Source organism: Camellia sinensis, chromosome 12 (assembly GCF_055761805.1).
Source record: "Camellia sinensis isolate YWXY chromosome 12, ASM5576180v1, whole genome shotgun sequence".
Lineage (NCBI taxonomy): Eukaryota > Viridiplantae > Streptophyta > Magnoliopsida > Ericales > Theaceae > Camellia > Camellia sinensis.
The window spans coordinates 82,621,671-82,644,722 of NC_138972.1; the positions used below are offsets into that span (position 1 = coordinate 82,621,671).

General features: G+C 34.5%; 1 protein-coding gene, 1 long non-coding RNA gene and 5 other non-coding genes across 7 annotated transcripts; all 7 read left to right on the forward strand.

Annotated features, from left to right (window-relative positions):
- The first annotated feature begins 4,554 nt into the window (after nt 1-4,554).
- On the forward strand, nt 4,555-8,802 carry LOC114288561 (uncharacterized). Its single transcript, XR_014346695.1, has 3 exons — nt 4,555-4,789; nt 5,467-5,808; nt 5,970-8,802. It is a non-coding gene; the product is annotated as an uncharacterized LOC114288561 (long non-coding RNA).
- On the forward strand, nt 5,469-5,591 carry LOC114288583 (small nucleolar RNA SNORD14). The gene has a single exon (XR_003638333.2). It is a non-coding gene; the product is annotated as a small nucleolar RNA SNORD14 (small nucleolar RNA).
- LOC114288580 (small nucleolar RNA SNORD14) lies at nt 5,721-5,843 on the forward strand. The gene has a single exon (XR_003638330.2). It is a non-coding gene; the product is annotated as a small nucleolar RNA SNORD14 (small nucleolar RNA).
- LOC114288577 (small nucleolar RNA SNORD14) lies at nt 5,972-6,094 on the forward strand. Its single transcript, XR_003638327.1, has one exon. It is a non-coding gene; the product is annotated as a small nucleolar RNA SNORD14 (small nucleolar RNA).
- On the forward strand, nt 6,477-6,601 carry LOC114288575 (small nucleolar RNA SNORD14). Its single transcript, XR_003638325.1, has one exon. It is a non-coding gene; the product is annotated as a small nucleolar RNA SNORD14 (small nucleolar RNA).
- Nucleotides 6,731-6,853, forward strand: LOC114288581 (small nucleolar RNA SNORD14). Its single transcript, XR_003638331.1, has one exon. It is a non-coding gene; the product is annotated as a small nucleolar RNA SNORD14 (small nucleolar RNA).
- Nucleotides 8,803-11,615: 2,813 nt separating the features above from the next.
- LOC114288555 (dof zinc finger protein DOF3.5-like) lies at nt 11,616-12,383 on the forward strand. Its single transcript, XM_028232081.2, has one exon. It carries the CDS (start codon nt 11,616-11,618, stop codon nt 12,381-12,383), a length of 768 nt encoding a protein of 255 aa, XP_028087882.2.
- Nucleotides 12,384-23,052: the final 10,669 nt, after the last annotated feature.

Genomic DNA, 23,052 nt, shown 5'->3' on the forward strand with positions numbered 1-23,052 from the left:
TTGAGCGGTTTTTTCCCGAAAAATACCCTCGACGGGCCGGGAATGGTATTTAAAAATGAATCCCCAATGACTTTCGGGCCGGGGACGGGGATACGTTTCCCAGGCCCGTCCCCGGCCCCGATCCCCGCCCCGACCCCCCGCCCCGATTCTCCCCGAAATAAAATTACAATTTAGCCCCTGTATATATATATATATAATATATGCGTGTCTTTATGTTGCTCAGTGAGACTCTTTGAACCACGTGATGTTGCTCAGTAAGACTCTCACAGTCACTTTGCTCCTGTTGGCAGAAAAATTGATAGAGAGGGAGGGAGGCTGTTGGCGTGAGAAAAATGGAGAGAGGGAGGGAGGGTCCTCCGCCGCCCGAGGGAGGGAGAGAAAGCCGATCCTCCGCCGTCGCCTCATTCTCCTCGTTCTCCTCTTTTGATCGTCTTCCTCCGTCGTCACACTCACAGCCACCCATCGCCTGCGAATCTCCGATCGTCCTCCGTCGTCTCGTCCATCGCCACTGTCGGCGACGCCGACCGTCCTCCTTCGTCCACCATCGCCTCCTCCGTTGTCCATTTCCGTCGATAGTCCACTCTTTCTCTCTCTGTGATAGATCTCAGATCTGTTTGTATTTTTTTTTTTTTTTATGATCTGTTGATGAATCTGGGATGTTGTTGATAGGGGATGATGATGAATGATGTTATTGTTGATTGTGTTGTTGTTGAAACAGATGGAGGGCGGGGAATCTTCGGGGTCGGGGAAACCCGATCCCCGTTGGGGCCGGGGATGGGGATGGTGGTAGGTTCCCCGTCGGGGATCGGGGCCGGGGCCGGGGAGATTTTCCAAATCTGGGATCGGGGACCGGGAGTGCGATCCCCGGCCCCGCCCCGCCCTGTTGCCATTCTTAATGGTGGTTGGATGGTTTGACGAAAAGTTAATTGTCATGTACTTTTCTTAATTGTTTGATGATGTTTATTTTTATTTTTTTATCATGCCAAATTCAATTTTAATGCTACGCCTATCATTTAATTTTATCACTTTTCCATGCTACTTAACAATGTTTTGAAAATCAAACCGGATTGGTTTGATCGGTCAAGTGACTGAAATTTGATAATTATAATATAACTCTTGCAATTTAGTAGGGGTCAATAGTTTAAATTTCTTCATATAAGTACACGGATATGTTTTTTTTTTTTTAATTTTTTTGTTTCAATGTCTCAATACATTTTATACTATTAAGTTAGGAAAATTTAGTCAAAATCTTTCCATTGGACTCTTAGTCCTCGTTTGGGAACAAGCTAATTTAGTAATTTTTTGGCTATTTGGCTAAAAAGGTAGGTAAAAAAAACTTGTATGTTTGGGATGACTTTTTGGCTAATTACGAAAAGATGTGCAAAAAGTAGAGAGAAAAGAGAATCTTTGACTTTTTGATATGGGTTGTTGGCTTTTTGGCTAATTTAATAACTTTTTGACTAATTGACTAAAATAGTCTCTTGCCAAACGAGGCCTTATTTGGTGAAAATGATAGCCAAATTTACGTTGTTTTGTAAACCCCCTAAGGAGGAGGTGTATAATTGAGTAAGGACAAGATAAAATATATATTTTTTTCTTGAAAAATATTGCCAGAGTAACATTTATTGTTTACATCAATTTTGACAGTAATAATTTTTTTAATAAATAATTTCATAGTCAACATGGATCTTATTTGATAGATTTTGATAAGAGAATTCTAAAAATATTAATTTTATGAAAAATCTAATTCTAGATTAAAAGTTATATTAGTGTTATATGTTTGACTTTTTAATTATTATTATTTTTTACTTTTTTTTAATGTATTAAATTTTATTATGAGAAGGTTTTGATCAAATCCCATTAAATTAAGTTTTAAAATTCAATTGTCTCAGAATTTTGTATGATGTAGTGATTAAGCCCTGGTTTGGCTATCATTTTAGGGCTAAAAAAGTACAAAATGACAAAATAGGATAAATAAATTAATAAGACAAAATATAACATCAAACTCATAATCATTACATTTTTTCTCTCATAAAAATCAAAAAATTCAATCTAAACGAGGCTAAAAAAGCCAAACTAAAAAGTCACAACATAAAAAAATTAATTATATTAGCTAATGTCAAACGAAACTTAGAATTGCTCTTAACACAAGAGACAGGAGGATTTGAAGGCAAAACATGTACAATGTAAATAGAGAGAGAGTGTGTGTGACGCGGGTTCGATTCCCGCTATCCGCCCCATGGTGAAGAATAAAATAAAAAAAAGATTTTCCCTTTGAGTGGATTTCATACGCACAAACAAAAAAACCATTTCGTTTTATGGTTGTTCCATAGAAGACATTCCAACCAATTCTCAAAAAAATATAAATTTGTATCAACTTAGAAACTAAAATGGTAAAAATACTTTTAAATTCCACTAATATGTAGCTAGTTCTTAACTTTTTGTTTTTCAGATAATTGTAATTTTAAGAGTAAATGAGAAGGCAATTCTGGATCAGTTCGATTTCAGTGTTTTTAATGGATTGAAATACGAAATTAATTATTAATTATTAATTTTAATCAGAATCATATTATTAAGTTAACAAAAATGTTAGAGATTCTAAAAGTTTTACTAAATTTTTTATCAAATGTCTCATATAAGTGTGAGACTCACATGAGACCCACATAGTATAAATCCTATGTTTGGCATTTCTGTGGTCCGTAGCATTGCTCTTAAGCTAATTACTTCCCCATTTTTCCTATGAGAATCTTAAATAGTGTTTGGTAGAGTTTTAAAATTATGATTTGAATGTGAAGTTGTATTTTGAGTTTTTGAGTTTTTAAATTATAATTTGAAAAGATAAAATTTGTTTGGTTATGAATTTTGAAAAGAGTTTTAAAAAGAGATTTGAATTGAGTTTTGAATTTTTGAAATGAATTTTTAAATTAGAAAAGTTGTTTGATTCAAAAAACTTATAACTCATAATCAAACACACAACTCAAAATTCTACTAAAAGCTCGTAACCAAACTCTTTTTAAAATTCAATTCCAAAAAATAATTATTGATAAAAACAATTTTTTTATTTAAAAAAAGTTAAAATTCCGAAAATATTTTTTACGTAAAATATAAAAAAAATTATTATTTTTTGTTAAAAAAATAAAAAACAAATCCCCTTTCTTTTCTTTTTTTTTTTTCTCCAAATAACGGGTGCCAATTGTCCATCCAAAAAAAAAAATCTGTTCCGATCAACTGGCCAGACGTCCGGAAAAATGATTGGGTAGACTTAATTTGCTCTTTTCAAAATTCAAAAAACTCTCAACTCTCTAAACATGATTTGAAATGAGTTTTGAAATGTGACATTGAAATCAATTTTTGAAAACTTAAACCAAACAAAACACTGAAAAATACACTGGAATCATGTTTCCAGAGTTACTCCAAACACAGCCTTAGATTCCAAAAAAAATGTTATTTATTTAAATGTAAAAAACAATAATTTGATTTACAATATTTAAAATTTTATTTGTTTCCGATTGAGAATTACCGATGAAATCAAACACTTGATTAGTATTGACACAAGTATTTTATTACTAGTAATTAAGGGTGTGCACGGTGCAGTTCAAACGATTTAAGAATAAAATTATAAATTGAATGGCGGATTAGCAAATTGACAGATTGCTGTTTGGGTAGTTTTGGACGAATTGGGAGATTGAAAAATATTTTAACCAATTATTAAATATTTGCATAATATATAACACTAATTTGAATAATATTATATATATATATATATATATGTATAATATGAACTAATTTTACATAATATGTTCCATATATATAATTACTAATCTGTAACAAATTTCACATCTTAATTCATCCTCACACTCAGTTTTACTTTAATATTTCATTAGAAGTTAAAAAATTTATAGATATTAATTATAGGGGAACGGAACAGTTTGGAAGATGAATTATAAATTTTAAAATTTAATCCATGGTTTAAGGATAGTATTTTGTACCACCTTACTAGTAACCACATAATTAGTAATTATATTTTTATTCTCTTTCAAAATTATTGTCATTGAAAAATTGCCGTAATGTAATTATCAAAAAGGTTCACTATTTAGAATAATGAAATATACTAAATTTATAAAAAAATAAATATAAAAAATCAACCTATTTTCTTTATATTTTTAAATATTTTTTTTCATAAAAAATTAAAAAATTATTAAAAAATTCAATTCCTAAAACGACTTTAATCCAATTCAATTTAGATAAAAAAAAAAAAAAAAACTTAAGATTAGACCATTATAACAAAATAAAATTTGAATTTTTAATTTTGTTAATTAAAAGTTCTAATTTTTTTGATTTGTTTTCAAAATAAAAAAAAATATTTTAAATATTTTATGCACCCTTATAATACACTGAGTCTAATGGATAAATACCATTTTTCATCTATTTTACTTAATAAAAATAAATAAATAATTTATATGAAAAATAAATTAAAAAATTAAAACTAAAATTGTTAAATTAAAAATTTATTTTATTTTAAAATTTTGCTCTTTACTCCGCCGTCAGAATCGTCGATCGTAAACTAAACCCTAAAAACTATAAACCCCCCACCGCCTATATATACAAACGCAACGCATATATATATCATCAGAGTTGTAATCTAAACGCTAAATCCCCTAAATCCACCTCCTATATATATATAACGCATATAACCTGCTTCTAGGGTTTCTACGGCGGAGGCCGGTGAACCGACGGTGGCGGCGATGGTGGCTGCGCTGTTGGCTCTTTGCGATTGCTCGATTTGTTTGTAAGGATATAATTATGTAGATTTATATATGTTTAGTATAATTTTTTGAAGATTGATTGGGGTTTTCTTCAACCCTTTGGTGTTGCATAGGCCTTATATGATCTGGGTATAACTTTTCTTCAATTTATTTGTGGAAAAATCTGGTAATGCTGTCAGATCATATCAAGCAAAACACTTTTCACTGTCTAGTGGAGTCATGAATGGTGTAAATTTACACTTTTTGTTGTTATCCCTTGTTCTTTTCATTTTGAGGGATATACATAATAAGTGGATGCTAACTATTTTCTTTGTTTTATTTATTTTATTCATCAAATTAGTGAACCAACTTGTCAGATCAGTCAGTCCAATTGTAAATTTAAGAGTATACTTTAGACCAAGTTATTCTTGTTTCATAGGTTTGGTACATTGCTGGAATTGTTCATATAATAGTTTGAATACAATGTTTCAGAAATAAATCATGTTTTGCAGCTGCAAATATCAAACATGTAATGATCGGGTTTAATGTATTTTCTTTATATATTAAGTTTATCTTATTCGCTACATTTGTGGTACAACTCTTTGATATAATCTGTTGTTGTAATTGGAATTTATTTGATCGAAAGTTCCATTCATAATGTATCTATTGTATTGATTGATTATTTTTTGTTTTTATTTTGTTGGTTTGGTGTTGTGTATAGAATTTCGATGATGATAAATCTAAGGCTTGTTTCTCAAAACATTCGCGGTGGCCGACTAAGATCTTTCGCCTTCGCAAGGCTTGAGAGATAATGCTGCTTCATTCCTTCCTTGGATGTCTGAGATATTCACTGCTACTTGATATTGATTTATTTTCATAAGTAAAGCTTAATTGATTGATTTTGTTCACAATGCATTTACGGTATTGATTGGTTATTTTTGTTTTTATTTTGTTGGTTTGATGTTGTGTATACAATTTCGATGATGACAAATCTAAGGCTTGTTTCTCAAAACATTCGCGGTGGCCGACTAAGATCTTTCGCCTTCGCCAGGCTTGAGAGATGGTGCTGCTTCATTCCTTCCTTGGATGTCTGAGATATTCATTGCTACTTGATACTAATTTATTTCATAAATAAAGCTTAATTGATTGATTTTGTTCACAATGCATCTATTGTATTTGATTGATTATTTTTTGTTTTTATTTTGTTGGTTTGGTGTTGTATAGAATTTCGATGATGATAAATCTAAGGCTTGTTTCTCAAAACATTTGCGGTGGCCGACTAAGATCTTTCGCCTTCGCCAGGCTTGAGAGATAATGCTGCTTCCTTTCTTCCTTGGATGTCTGAGATCTTCATTTCTACTTTCTATTAATTTATTTTCATAAGTAAAGCTTAATTGATTGATCTTGTTCACAATGCATTTACTCTATTGATTTGTTATTTTTGTTTTTATTTTGTTGGTTTGGTGTTGTGTATACAATTTTGATGATGACAATTCTATGGCTTCTTCTCAAAACACTCGCGGTGGCCGACTAATATGTTTCGCCTTTGCCAGGTTTGAGAGATAATGCTGCTTCATTTCTTCCTTGGATGTCTGAGATATTCATTGCTCTACTTGATATTAGTTTGTTTTCATAAAGAAAAATTAATTGATTGATTTTGTTCACAATGCATCTACTGTATTGATTTGTTATTTTTGTTTTTAATTTGTTGGTTTGATGTTGTATATAGAATTTCAATGATGACAAATCTATAAGGCTTGTTTCTCAAAACATTCACAGTGGCCGACTAAGATCTTTCGCCTTCGCCAGGCTTGAGAGATAATGCTGCTTCCTTCCTTCCTTGGATGTCTCAGATATTCATTTCTACTTTATATTAATTTATTTTCATAAATAAAGCTTAATTGATTGATCTTGTTCACAATGCATTTACTCTATTGATTGGTTATTTTTGTTTTTATTTTGTTGGTTTGGTGTTGTGTATACAATTTCGATGATGACAATTCTAAGGCTTGTTTCTCAAAACATTCGCGGTGGCCGACTAAGATCTTTCGCCTTCGCCAGGCTTGAGAGATAGTGCTGCATCATTCCTTCCTTGGATGTCTGAGATATTCATTGCTCTACTTGATATTAGTTTGTTTTCATAAAGAAAAATTAATTGATTGATTTTGTTCACAATGCATGTACTGTATTGATTGGTTGTTTTTGTGTTTAATTTGTTGGTTTGATGTTGTATATATAATTTCAATGATGACAAATCTTGGGCTTATTTCTCAAAACATTAGCCGTGGCTGACTCAGATCTTTTGCTTTTGTGGGGCTTGAGAGATAGTGCTGCTGGTGAAATCCTTCCTTGGATGTTTGAGATCCTCAGTTATAATTTGATATTGCTTTTTCATAAATAAATACACGCTTGTAGTTAATTTTGGGTATATTGCGCCCATATTTGTTTTGATTGAATATATATATATATATATATTTTAATTTTCTGTTTGGTCTTCTATATTCAATGTCAATGATAACAAATGTAAGGCTTTTTTCTTCTTAACATTCTCGGTGGGTGATTAAGTTTTTTTGCCTGTCACGCTCAAAAGATAGTCCTGCTTCAGTTTTTCCTTGGATGCCTGAGCTCTTCATGGCAACTTATTATTGTGTTTCATAAATAGTGGAATTGATTGATTGTGTCTATACTGCATCTACTGCATTGATTGATATACAAGGAACCCAATGCTGCATGAAAGGTATACCCTGAAATCAAAATATACAAGGAGCCCATAATGTCCTTCATTTGTGGAAGTAATTTTCTTTTGGTTTGGGTTCTTGTTGCTTTGTTTGGTTGAGGCTGGTTAAAACCAAGTTGATAATTTTGGGGACTAGGTTGGCTACCACCTGGACCTGCATGGAATGCCCCTCATAGTTCTTGTTATTACTCTTTCATTGGTCAACTGCAAGTTAGATGTCCTCAGTTGTCCCTCAGAGTGGTTGTTTCTTACCTTTGCCTTAATTCAGCCGTTTTTATGGTGCTCAATCCCTACCCCCTTTCTTCTTGTTGGTATATCTTTCATTGGTGAATCTGTGACCTATTTTATATATTTTTTTTAAGTAATGATGCATGATTTTGTTGCATGCTGTTGTAACTAATCATTTGGTTGTAAGTGGCAGCTACTGCAGCTTTAGCTTGTTCATATATGGTAACACAGCAGAAGATCCGGGACAGCTCAGCATAGAAGTTGATTTAGTTCGCGCTTTAACTGATGATTTTTTCTGTTGTGGGAAAGCTTGAAGATCTCCCACCTGCACTACAATCTGACTAATCTGACAATTGAGGAATTGATATCTTCCCCAAAAGCATCATCTCTAGAAGTTGTTGCATCCGATATTTCTGTTGTGATTAAACAGTTGTTAGAGTTGACATTTGAGACTTTGCAGTTGTTGAACCTTGGTGGTGCAATCAATAAAGTTATTAGTTCTTTTGTGTCAGCAGCCTCCTCTTATGATACTCATTGCTGGTATTGTTGTGCTATCAATTGGGAACAATCTTTGGAGGGAAGGTCTAGAAATTGTGTTCTTGCTGAGGGTATAAAGGATCTGTTGGATATCTACTATGCCTTCAACATAAATCAGGAAACCTTTCACCTGAATCCTTTGCAGACAGTACATTTCTTGATTCTGAGGCTGATGTGGCTACTTCCAAACAGTTGGTAAATACTTTCATTTTGATAGGGGACTTCATGAAGTCCTGGGCATCCTCAACTTGTTTTCCTTGAGCTTGTTCCAGCTGCTCTTAAACTTGTTTTCCTTGAGCTTGCTTCTCTTGATATTTGTCAGAGGGTTTGTGTGCGCATTTCTAGAGTCCTAACCTTGTTAAGTGATGCTCTATGGTCATGAAGTTCACGTTAGTAAGACATACAGCCAATTGTTTTCATTGAGCTTAGTCCAGCTGCTCTTAAACTTGGAAAGAATCATGTTATGTATGTACTTTAGGCCGTGATTTGTTATTTTCTCACATCTCACATTGGCTCTTAAAACATTTGTAATATTTTTTTGATTTGCTCACAAAATCCACTTTTGTCCATTTGTGTTTTAATAACTTTGCGAATTTTTTTAGCTCTTAACTTTGATTTTTTAATATGTTTTTTTGATTTTTTAATTTTTTTAGTAATTTTTTAAGTTTAATTTTTTGATTAATGCAAGAGGTTTCCAAACCAATCTAGAATCCAAAATACCAACTCAAATTCCAAACCTTCTATATTTTTTTCCCTTGCAGATTCATCCGCAAACTTTCACTGTCCTTTTACCGCCAGTTTTGCCTCCAACCTTTAAAACCTCTCTTCACCTCCATCACTTCCCTATGCTGTATCACGTTGCCTATCCCACCCCTACATCATGAATCCCCTTAACAAACGCGAAAACTTCACTGGTATATCTAAAATTTTAATAATAGAAGTTGTTAATGTTACATATTTTTTTTTTTCTTCCAAAATTAGATAGAAGTTAGTTTTGGAAGTAAATTGAAAAAATTATAAACATTGAGGGCCAAAATAAAAATAAAAATTAAAAGTAAGTGTGAGAATCTTAATTGAAGGGGACAAATTGTAATGACGATATGATAATATTTGTTGATTAAAATAACGCAGTAATATAAATAAATTATAATTCTAATGTCACAATATTAATTAAAATGTGACAACACTTAAAGTTTCAGGGTGTTTGTTGATGATTCAAAAACAATTGTGATCACAATTTTCAATTTTTCAAACCAAAATTTTTGACAAATTTTTATTAATTGAATTAAATTGATACAAAATGAAAAATTAAGAGAAACCAAAAGGAAAGAGCTTTATTAAAAATTGGATGTAATTATTTTGAGGAGAGTGAATTGACTTCTTTTTTTTTTTTGGAAAGGCATTATCAAGGAAAAGGCTGCAGGGTGCATGCAGTATCCACTTTATAGAACCCCCCCCCCCCCCCCCCCCAAAAAAATCAATTAAGAAAATTTACAATAATCTGTTTAGTTCTAAGGATTTTTTTTAGACTAATTAGTCTCATTAATTTTAAAAAGATAGATTTAATATATTATTTAAAAATTAAATTTACTGTTATATCCTTATTTCGATTATTATTATTATTTTTTATGCTGAAAGGTATGATATACCATCTATAAGAATCAAATTTGGAATGAATTTTTATATAATTTTTTTATTTGGAAAACATTTCAAAAAGGAGTACAAAAATGACTTGAAATATAAGAATTTTTCAAACATTCCAAAAGAATGTGAGATTTTTCAAATATTTCAAAAGGAGTATAAAAACTCCTTAGCAAGTTTTGAGCAAATATATAATTTCAAATTGTAACACTCTAATGTAACACTCAAACATAACACTCCAAAAAAAATTTGTTAGTGTACTTTTCTTAAAAGTAGTATTCTTATATAATACTACAAAAAAACTCCTTAGTGTAACACTCTAATATAACACATAAAAAACTTCTTAATGTACTTTTTTTCAAACATAACACTCCAATGTAACACTCTAAAAAAAAGATGTGGTATTTTTCAAATCATTCCAAAGGGAGTACACAAATTCCTTAGCAAGCTTTGGGCAAATATATAATTTCAAACTGTGAATATTTACGTTTGGAAAAAGTACATTAATGAGTTTTTTAATATTTTTGTGTGTTACATTGGAGTGTTACATTTGAGATTACATTGATTGGAGTGTTATGTTTGGAAAAAATATACTAAGAATTTTTTTGTGTGCTATATCAGAGTGTTGAAAAAATATAGTAAAAAGTTTTTTAGTGTGTTATATTGGAGCGTTACATTTTTATTCGTAATGTTAGATTTATTCTAGAAGGAGGGAAAATCTAAAATCTCTATATTGTCCAAATGTACAATTTCACATTTGGTGAAACCCACTTTTATCCCTAAAAAATTAAATCCAAATATGTAAGTGACTACATTTTTGTGTAATTTTCACTTTAATGGAATCTTTGAATTCATTAGAAAAAAAGAGAGGATGAAACCGTTTACAATATTATATTTTGAGATTTATTGGTACTTTGTCCAAAAAATTATTACTTCTACCATAAAATGTATAATTTTTGTAAAAGTTATACTATTTTACTCATTACAAAAAGCATAGTTTTGTTATTCATAATTTTACGGGTGTATACTATAATTTTACTATTCATAATTTTTATCACAAAAATTCATAAATTTCCTTAAAAAATCGTTATTTTTCTTACGATATGCCATTTTTGTAGGGACGCATGACATTTCTCCTAAAATAAAAATTACAATTATAATTTACCCAAGACTTATTGTTGACACCACAACCTGTATTCTGATTATTTTTTTTTTATTTTGGGCATATAGGTTTCTTCATTATCACCCATTTCTTACCAAGAACTCATTCATATCCCACTTGACAAGGGTGGGTTTTCACCTTGAAGGAAGACAATTTCACCACTAATATTGGTCACTTGAACAAAGCTCCTTTTGTACTAAATATATAATATAATATTATACACAAAAATCACCATATAATCTTACTATATTTTCAATCCACCATGTCTGCTCCTGAAAGCAAAACTGATTGGTCCTATCGAGGCCTTTGCCCCCATCTTCACCCTCATCCCCACCAATCCCGTCGCGCTGCGTGTCACAAACACCGACACCCTGCATTAGCCTCCGGTACAGTTGCCGGATCGTCGTCCTTAACGGCCGGAATCCAACTCATGTGCATGCAATATGGATGCAAATTACATTCCCAATGCCCACAATATACAAACACTATAACATTCTCTCTTTCAACTTCTTTGTGGAGAGGAAGAAAATTGAGTTCTTGATGTTTAGTGAGAGAGAGAGAGGTGATGGAAAGTGGGTGGAAACCTAACGTTGAGATATCACCAAATTGTCCTAGATGTGGTTCATGTAACACTAAATTTTGTTACTACAACAACTATAGCTTGACACAACCTAGGTACTTTTGTAAAAGTTGTAGGAGGTACTGGACCAAAGGTGGGTCCCTCCGGAACGTGCCGGTTGGAGGTGGTTGTCGAAAAAGCAGACGATGTAAGTCGATACGGATATCGGGTACGGGTCCGAAAGTGGGTCCCACTACGGATTTTGGTTACAATGGCAACATTTTGGGTGAATCCTCTTCTAGCTCATCATCATCTATGGTGGCTGATGGTTCGATTGATCTTGCCAGGGTTTACGCCGATTTCTTGAATCAAGAAAGTGTGCCCGAAACACGATTCGAAATGCCCAAATTGCTTAGGGATGTTGATCTGTCGTTCCACTATGCAAGTACAAATATGAATACAAATTTTAATTTCCAATTTCCATTGGAAATGGATTTAATTAGCAAAGGAGGTGAAATGTATCGGGAAACAATTGAAGAATTTGGGAGTGATCGCGTGGTGAGCAATTGTGGGTTGCCACCATTGCCCGGTGAAGAGGTAGTAGTAGCTCCAGAGATGGAATGGCCGAGTTCTGACATGATGGTTCCGAACCATTTTGTGCATATGTCACAATTGGATAGGATTGAATCAGAAGATCAACATTTTAAGCAATTTATTGGTAATAAGAAGTCGTTGTTTGACATGTCGAGTTATGAAACTCTTTTTAGGCCTTGAGCTGATCAAATTTCCTTTTTTTTTTTTTTTTTTGGAGTTATTTTATTATGGTTATGTTAAATTTATATATATATATATATATATATGGGTATGTATAGAATGAAATGTAATTTACAACACAAATATATGCTTATGAAAAAGTTGAAATAATGAACCTTTGGTCATGTTTTACTTACAAAATTTTGTATAATAATCCACATTTCACAATTACAAAGCAAGTACTTATGAATGAAGATTTCACAATGCCTTAATTACTACTCTCTCTCTCTCAACCTTGAATTTGCATATATGGAGTGAGTGTCAGTGTACATACTTGCTATTGTACTTCTATATTTTATGTCAAGCTTGTGTGTTAAGCGGGTTAAGCAAGCTCCCTCAGCTTTTACCTAGTAGCTTTTAAACTATAAGGACGTATGAAGATAACCATATTTGATTATGAGTATTTCAATGGTTCATATTAATTTCTCTAAGTTGATATAGCTCTGTTGTATGGTATTATTTTTGTTTTTAATTTTCAATTTTAAGTTTTTATTACTAAAAAACACAAAATACTTGTTTCACGGATATTTTCACTAATGCGATTAAAGCAAATTTAACCCGTGGACATTACAATTGTATCTTGTATTAATTTGGTCATTACAATTTTAATTACATTCATTTTGTGCTTTATTTTTTTGCACGTTGAAAAATTAGACAAAAATCAAGGATAAAATGGTCCATTAACTCTCCAACCATTCACAACCATGGGACATGCTCCTCTCCGGTTCGCAATCAGATAGGAAGGTGTTGTTGGGCCATGGTGGGCCCATTTCGGGCTCATTTCAATGATCCAAACGTGCAATGTGTAAAACTCATTGAGTACATCATTCTTGCGAAAAAATCACATTGATCAGATATCGATAGCCATTTGATTAGATCACATTTGTATTAACGACAAGTATGATTTTTAAAATAAATTATTGATAGAAGTATGATCTGATTACTGATTATCAATATTCGATCAATTTGATTTTGTAAAAATAACATACCCAATAAACTCTACACATTAAATAATTGAATCATCAATATGAGCTCAGATTAGGACCTACTATGACTTAACATCACCCTCCAATTAGATTGCGGAATGGAGCGGAGCTTGTCTCCACCACCACCATCTCATTCCTTTATGTAACTATTATATTTGTAAAAATATTAGAAATATTAAAAATTCTATCAAAATTTCTACCAAATCTCGTATCAATGTGGAACCCACAAAGGACTCATATTATGTGGGTCTTACACCTATTTGGTAAATATTTTAATAATTTTTTTGAGATTTCTAACATTATTACTCTTATATTTGTGTCATTTGAACCCCTCAAACTATTATATTTGTGTTACTCTATCTCCATGAATAATTAAGTTGATCAATTACACCATTTATCTATTGATTTGAGTTTGTTTTCCCCAAATTATTAACACCACTTATATTTTAAACTGAATATTACTCCTACAAGTACACACGTCATTAATTGAAGATCTTGATTGACTTTGCTTTACAGTAAGTCTCATTTGACAACTCACTGTTTTAGCTTAAAAGTGAAAAATTTATTAAAAAAATTAAAGAGTCAAAGATTTTATTTTACTTTTTACTTTTTATACATTTTTTCGTAAAAAATTAAAAAGTCATACAATTTTTTTTACCTCATATTTTAATTAAAAAATTTAAAAATATTAAAATAACATATACCCAAAAGAGATCGAAACAAATAGATAAAGAGAAACATTCGCATACCATACAATAAAACAAAATTAATTATTTTAAAAATATTAGAAAATTCTTTTTCAAGTGTTTGTATCCTAATTAATTCATAAGATATTCTTGTATTTCAATAAGTTCTATTATTTGAACATTTGATTTATCAAATCATAATTCTCATATTAAGGTATTTTAAGGATATTTCTACCCTTACAAATATTTTTTGAACGGTTAGTAATTTGGTGATGTGAACATTCATATTTTATAATGTGAATATTCATATTAACATGTTAACATTCACATTGACGGTGTGAACATTTATATCACAGAATATTTACACTGTAAATGTGAATATTATTTGGGATATTTTGATAACTATGTCACTCAAAAGACTTATTGAAATATAAGAAAATAATGTAAATTAAATAGAATATAAGTAAGAAAAAAGTAATTTATAAAAAAGTGCCTCTTAAAAATATTAGATAAAACACAAAATATAGCTAATTGTAGCATACCGTTGTTTCTAGATATATATAACCAAATTTAACAAATCACATGCACAAATATTTTTGTGTGTAGGTATGTGTGCTATTCAATCAAGGACGTAATTATTTAAATTGATAGTTCAATATGTAAAATAACACAAGTATAATAGTTTGAAGGTGCAAATTAAATTTTCCCTATGCAAAATGCTTAGGATATTCAATTTGATTATTATTATTATTTTTTATTTTTTGAATTCAAAGCTATTCACTATAGTTGAAAATAAAAAATTATTAACGACAGTTCTATATAGAAACAATATCAACTCACAATAATTTTCTCATATAAATGAATGTTGAGTGAAGATCTCATCACGTAGTTGGAAACAACAATAATATATACTCTGAAAAATTATTCATAAATTTATTTATAAAATATTAATTTATGTACCATATTGAGAGGTCCTTTGGCAGTTGGATTTTTATCTAACAAAATTCAAAAAGATAAGAAATTAAAAAGTTAAAAATCGATTCCCAAACACATTAGATTTTTTTACACTAGTGTAAAAAGACCAACGTATTCCTACATTAAAGCCTAGTTTGGGAAGACTAAATAAGTGCACTTTTTGAATTTTTTTGTATTATGTGTAAAAAAAGTAGAGAGGAGATGTTGATTGATGTGACCCAAAAAAGATAAAAAGATGAAATAAGTGCACTTTTTTCTTTGTAGCCAAACTTAGCCTAACTTTTTTCCATACAAATAAAATCAAAGTAAAACAGAAGTCTTAGGCAAAAGTCTAAAATATCAGTCTTTCATGTTTTTTTTTTGTGTAATTTAAAAAGTCACTAACAAATCTACTTTCGAAAAAAGGTAAAAAAACCACTAAAAAAATCTACATTCCAAATACCCACTCATTATGGGGGTAGTCCATATTTTACGAACTTTAAATTTACGTCATATATTTCACTTTGGAAAAATTACACACCAGTAAAATCTTTTTAAAATAATTATTATTTCATGAAAAAGTTTATAAGTTTAATTATTAAAATTTGTAAATTTTTTTATTAATTTAAAATTATTTTTACCAACCTTCACTGATTTCCTTTCACTTTCAAAATAAATTTCAAAATAAAATATGCAACATTTTTGAATTGAAAAATCTAGCCCAAGCAGGAGATGTAAGAGCATGGTCAAGCTTTTGACATGTCAAGTTGCCTAGTCCTTGAAAGGAACATCAAATTGCAAGTGGTTTTCAGCCTTTGAAGTTTCAAACACTTGAAAATTAATTATGATGCTTTGGTAAGCCATGTTGCATGCTTAGGAACTTGGATGAGGGTGTGCATTACCAACATATATATTATATAGAATTCTCTGCATCATATGATCCCAGAAATGTATGCCCATGATCCAAGAAACTACCTTCCACAAATCATCTTGGGGTATCGTCTCGGGTTTCTTTTATAAATTAATGGTTTAGATTTATATCCACTTATTTGTTTGGTTTTGAATTAAACAGATTTAAATCTGTTGGGTTCAAAATTCAAACAGATAAAAAACAGATAAAAACGGGAAGGGCTCTGTTTGGGTGTACAGAAAAATCGGACCAGTTTATTTTCGGAATTAATTTGAATTCTGGATTTTATTATAAAATTAAATTCAAATATTTTTGACCCAAAAAGATAGGTATTGGGCTGAACAAGCCCAACCTAACACCACGCACCCAAGCCCAGTTAGCCCGGACGGCGGTGGCGAGCGTGTGGTGATTTTTGGATCCAATGGGTCTAACCCATAACCTCCCTCTCTAAAACACTTGCGTATCCTTTGGGGCACATCCCAAGTTCCAATCCCATGCCTTATAAATCAATTCAAAACTTCCCACCAAATCAATGTGGGACAAGCCTTATTCAAACCTTTAAGGATTTTCCACCAAAACTCAATTTCCATGGAGCATACTTTGGCTTTAATTTTCCATTCACTCGATAATGGTTTTGAGCAACCAAATATACCATGTGAATCACAACGCGGCATAGAACGCGTTACCACTTTGACCCGCGACAAACGATGCACAAGACCTACCTAAAAAATAGATCAAACTTAAGAAATTTTTTTAATTTTACCCAGAATTTTCCAACCGTTTCCAACATTATTTACAAACTTAATAGTAGATCCAAACAAAAAAACTGACTCAATATGTAATAGGTTAATGTATAGACAATATATAAAACACTTGAAAGAAGTGCATCATAAGATCTGGAGATGCTGCTGTGACTAAGTCACAAGTCAGAGCAACGATTTGCTGTAAGTCTATGGAGGTTTTTTTTAAGTCATTTTCAATAATTCGAACCGTCCATATTGTAGGGTTCGTCGATTATATCATCCATATAAAAATCAAGTTAATCAGAAATTCATAATCTCATGACTAAATTCAAATTGTTTTACAAAAATTATCAAGCTAATGTCAACCGTTTATTTTTTTAAAAAACAAATATGCTCTTGTTATAAAGTTATAGATTTCCAATCAATTTATTTTTTGCATAGATGATCTATTCAACAAATCCTACAATATGAACGGTTTAAATGATCAAAAAAGACTCGGAAAAAGCCTCAATAAACTCACAACAGATCGCTACTGTGACTTAGCCACAGCAGTATCCCCAGTTCCTGCATCATAAGATGATTTTGATAAATTCTTATTTTTATTGATGTGTCACAGTCTTATCAATTAGAATGGAGATTTCATTCCAATTGTATAATGGAGATAATGAGGTGCATCCGATGCAATAAATTAGATTGATGATCAATCAATATCATAAGACAAACATTTCTATGAGCATTCCTCTACCCATCAAGTTTTGAAACATGGTTTTAAATATTATATATATTACATCAGTTTATACGTATTGAGTTTCTCATTCTAATATGATATATTCTAATATATTTTTGGATAAAAGACAGTTTAAGTTTTTAAAATATGCTTTATTTTTTATTTTAATATCTTAAATTTTAATTTTATCATTTTGATCTTCAAAATTGTTAATTTGAGTCAATTTAGTTTTACGTCTAACGTTCTCCTATATTGATAACAGAAATTTGGACAAATGACAATTTTGATATCTGAAGTATGTTTTTCTTACCATTTTAGTCCCTTAAATTTTAAATTAAAGTCATTTTGCTCCTTAAACTTGTCAATTTGGTCCTAGTTCAAATTGACACTAAATTGATAATTTTGAATATCAAAATGACAAAATTTAAAACTTAAGAGACTAAAATAACAAGAAATATATACTTTAAGAACCAAAATTGTCTATAATCCAAGGATAAAATACTTTTTCTGTTATTAATGTAAATGGACGTTACAGATAGAACTAAATTGACTCAAATTGATAGTTTTGTACACCAAAATGATAAAATTAAAATTTAAATGACTAAAATGACAAAAAAACATATATTTTAAAGACTAAAACTATCGTTTACCCTATATTTTTTTAGTATGAAAATTATATTTATATTGGTTGATTTCTGATATGCACAACCAATAGGTATTAATATTATAGGTTCACAAATGCAATGGCCGGCTCACCTACTATAACTTTTTATTTTTTATTTTTTATTTTATCATTGATGATTTAAAAAATTCATGATTGCACCTGTGGGGATATATTTTATGAAGTACCAACACGTGGCTAAAGTGACGCCGACGTGTCAGTCGAGGTGCCACGTGTCCTGGTCATGACGCTGAGGTTATCTCAGCGAGGCTGAGGTTACCTCCGAAGATGTCGGAATCTGAGATAAGCGGATAAGGCACAAGAGTCCTAGAAAGGGGGAAGACTACGGTTGAGAAATGATAAGACTCTTAGGGGGTTTATTCCAATCCTACTGGGAGTCCAAGATTTATAGTAATCCTAAGTTCATTAGAGCTAGGCTCCTGTTGGGACAATGATTGAGTTGGCTATAAAAGAGAGGCACCCCCGTGGGTCTAAGGTACGCAATTTCATATTCTGAACAGTGAGATTTGCACTATTGATTATCTTTGAGAGATATACTGACTTGATTGTCGGAGTACCCTCAGGTGGACGAACCACCGTCGGGATCTTCTCTTTTTGTCGCAGGTTAGCTAGGTGTCATCTATTCTGCCAGTGTTCTCAAGCTGAATACTAAGTTGGGCAGTGTGATCGGAAAATCACTCACACAAATTGCCGCCGTCTGTGGGAAAGAAAGGAGAATAGATGGCCAGTAACGGACAGAAGAAAAAAATCGGGGATGACACTCCTGCTGGGAGTAGGAGACCTATTGACCTTGATATCACAGGAGACGAATGCAACGCAGAAACTCGTGACCAGAATCACGGAGTGAAAGACGTCGGCCAGACTGGCGACGCACCAAAGAAACCAGATCAAAATGGTTACTACAACGAGGACGACCTTCAGGTTTGGAAGGATAGGTGCCTGCGGAGGGACGAAGAGGTAAAAGAGATGGCAAACAAATTGGCAGACCTGCAGTCGGTCGTCAATTTCATGATGCAAAATAATGTCATGCAGCCACCGTTCTCGTTGCACGACACGCCGAGTCCAGCGGCCAATACCCAGAAGGGAGGGCAGAAAACAATCCCCGTAGCCCCTCAGCACAACGGGAGCGAAAGATACTCTCACCGACCTTCTAGGGAAGTTGGACGAAGAGAGTCAAAAAGAGAAGAATCACGGAGGATGCATCGCACAAAGGAGACAGACCCCAAAGGACATTGGCATGTTCAGGGGCAAGCATTGTGCTTCGACACAACTTATGGAGAAGGGTCGAAAAGGACTCACCATGAAGCTGAAAGTAGCGCACCAAAAAGACTGAAAGCAGGAGATAGCCGAGCTCCTGGGCGGACGAAGGAGGACTTAAGAGATTACCTCAAGAGGAAGCAACAGAATGCCGATGCCGAGGTAACCTCCCCAGATAAGCCGAGGACACCATTCTCGGTAGAATTGGACAAGTTTGAAGCGCCGAAGAGATTCAGTATGCCGAGGTTTCAAATATACGATGTTAAGTCAAACCCCAACTTCCACGTTGGATTATATTTGAACTCAATGGCATTGTATAGTGGGAACGAGCCGTTGCCCTGCAAAGTGTTCCCCTTATCTTTTGGGGAGATTGCATCAAACTAGTTCCACAAATTACCAAAAGGAAGCGTGAAGACTTAGGAAGGCCTGACCGAGATGTTCGTGGCCAGGTTCGTGACAAACAAGCTACAGCCATTAAGGGTGGACGCATTGATGGCCCTGAAGATCAGCAAGGATGAAGGCCTTAGGGCCTATGCAAAAAGATACTATAAGGTGTTCAACCGAATACCCGAATGCAATCAAGAGGTGGCGGTCGTATCTTTCAAGAACGGCCTGAAAGACAACTGTCCACTACAAAAGTCTTTGGCAAAGACATTGCCAAAAAGTATGGAAGAGCTCATGGCGAGAATTGAGAAGTATGCTAGAGTTGAAGAAGACACGTCGGGGACTAAGGAGATAAAGTAAGAGAAAGGAAACGGCTCGCCGAAGCGAGGCCGAGGTAACAATGGATCGAGCAAACAAGAGGCAGAACTGAGGGCCACACAGGCAGTAACAACTGTGTTCCGAATCCCGATTCCCAAAGTCCTGGACCGGATTCGGAACCAACCCTATTTCAGAACACCAGCGAAGGCACCAGGAGAGTTTATGGGAAGGAACGTTGGCAGACATTGTGCTTACCACAATGAAGACGGGCACACGACTCAGGGTTGTGGAGCCTTGAAAACACACTTGGAAGAACTGGTGAGGTAAGGCCATCTGAGAGACCTCATCGATGAGGTCAGGACAAGAGAAGAACAGGTAAGATTGCCTCAGGGGCAGCAGCTCCGCCTCCCCTTGCACCACAACCTCAGGCAGGAAGACCTCGGGTAGTCAATGTAATTCACTCGAAGGTCAACAAGAACGAAATTAGGAGGGAGACCCAGAAGGTGAAGCATCTGCAACATGTTTACCAAGTCGGGAAAAAGAGACATCGGGCAGAGGAGCGCCAAGGACCAGTAGTGTTCTTTTGCAGAAGCTGACCTTGAGATAGTACAGCATCCACATAATGATGCCTTGGTAGTATCCCTCCAGGTTGGGGAGTGCCAAGTAAAACGCATCCTGATTGACCAAGGCAGCTCTTGCGACATCATGTACGTTTGATGTTATAAGGAGCTCGGCCTTCACCCAGACGACATGGAGCAATCTAATAGCCCAATGGTCGGGTTCAATGGAATGCCGACATGGCCACTGGGAACAACCAGCTTGGAGGTGCAGGCAGGCACCAGGAAGATAACAACAAAGTTCACCGTAATTGACACACTTTTCCCTTAAAACATCATTTTGGGAAGGCCATGGTTGCATGCAATGAGGGCTGTTCCGTAAACTTTGCATCAACTATTGCAGTTCCCAACAGAGTATGGGATTGAGGAAGTCAGAGGAGATCAGCTGCAGGCAAAAAATTACTCCATGGCAGCAATGAAATCCACCTATAGCATTCGAGAACCAGAAAAGGCAGAGATCGAAGACGAGGACGTGGAGGCCCTAGAGGATATCAGCAAGGAGCCAGCCAAGAAGAGTGAAGAAGCACTGAAAAAAATCCTCGTCCAGGAGGGGGATAGATAACGCTTCTTTCTTCTGGGATCGGGCTTAGCCGAAGAAGAGGAAAAAGAGTTGGAAACTTTTTTGAGAGCAAACATTGAGGTGTTCGCATGGACACCTTATGACATGCCAGTCATTGACCCCGTGGTCACTTGCCATAAGCTGAACGTTGACAGGTCAGCCAAACCTGTAATTCAACGAGCAAGAAGACCGACGTTGGTACACGTCGAAGTAGTGGAAGAAAAAGTAGACAGACTTCTCGAGGCCAGGGCCATTCGAGACGTAAATTACCCGACATGGCTATCGAACACAGTAGTGATGAAGAAGAAGAACGGTAAATGGAGGGTCTGTGTAGACTTTACTAGTTTAAACAAAGCCTGTCCCAAAGACAGCTTTTCTCTACCCAAGATTGACCAGCTGGTAGACGCCACTTCAGGGCATGAAAGGATGAGCTTCCTAGATGCCTACAGGGGGTACCACTAGATAGCCATGTACTCCCCAGACGAAGAGAATACTGCGTTTGTCACCCCAAAAGGCCTGTACTGTTGCAGAGTAATGCCTTTCGAGTTAAAAAACGCAGGAGCAACTTACCAAAGGCTGGTAACCAAAATGTTCAAACACCTGATTGGCCGAACAGTAGAAGTCTACATCGACGACATGGTCGTTAAGACCAAGGAGCATGAGGGTCATCTCGCCGATCTAAAAGCAGTCTTTGAAATCCTTAAAACATATCGGCTCCGACTCAATGCATCGAAGTGTGCATTTGGAGTTGGATCTGGTAAGTTTTTAGGATACTTGGTGACCAGAAGGGGTATCGAGGCCAGCCCAGATCAGATCAAGGCCATCCTAGAGTTGAAGAGCCCGACGTCGGCGAAACAGGTGCAGATGATAACTGGAAGGGCCGCAGCCCTGAACAGGTTCATAAGCAGAAGCTCAGACAAGTGCAAGCCTTTCTTCAACTTAGTAAAGAAAGCCACGAACTTTCTTTGGACAGAAGAGTGCGAAGAAGCATTAGCCGATCTGAAAAAGTACCTGACCACAGCTCCAGTTCTTTCGAATCCAGAACCTGGGGAGGAGTTATTCCTGTACTTGGCGGTTTCAGAACATGCGATAAGTGCAATACTAATCCGAGAAGAAAAAGGGGAGCAAAGGGCTGTTTACTATGTAAGCAAAACCCTGGCCGATACAGAAACGAGGTATCTACCCTTAGAAAAATTGGCATTGGCTTTGGTAATGGCTTCAAAGAAGTTGAACCATTACTTCCAGGCCCATAAAATTGTGGTGCTAATAGAACACCCCTTGAAATCCTTACTGCAACAAGGAGACCTGACAGGAAGAATAGCCAGGTGGACAGTCACCCTAGGCTAGTATGACCTGGAGTACATGCCAAGGACAGCAATCAAAGGCTAGGTTCTGGCTGACTTCGTGGCCGAGTTCATGCCAAAATCCATCGAACATCGGGCTCCGCTGAGCCAGGATGAACGATGTCCAAACAAGCAAGGAGAGGCTCAGCCAAAGGCGAAAGAACAAAGAAAAGAGGAAAAACTCAGACCCTGCAGCATTTATATCGGCGACTCCTTTCGACTGTTCGTTGATGGGAGTTCAAACCGACAGGGAGTGGGGGCAAGAGTAGTGCTGATATCTCCAGATAGGTAGATAGTGGAACAGTCCATTCGTTTGGGGTTCAAAGCCTCAAACAGCGAAGCAGAGTATGAAGCATTGATTGTAGGACTGAAGCTGGCAGTAGCAGCAGAGGTAGACGAGGTAATAGTCTTCTGCGACTCCCAGCTCATTGTCAACCAGACAATGGGCGAGTTTGCTGCCCAAG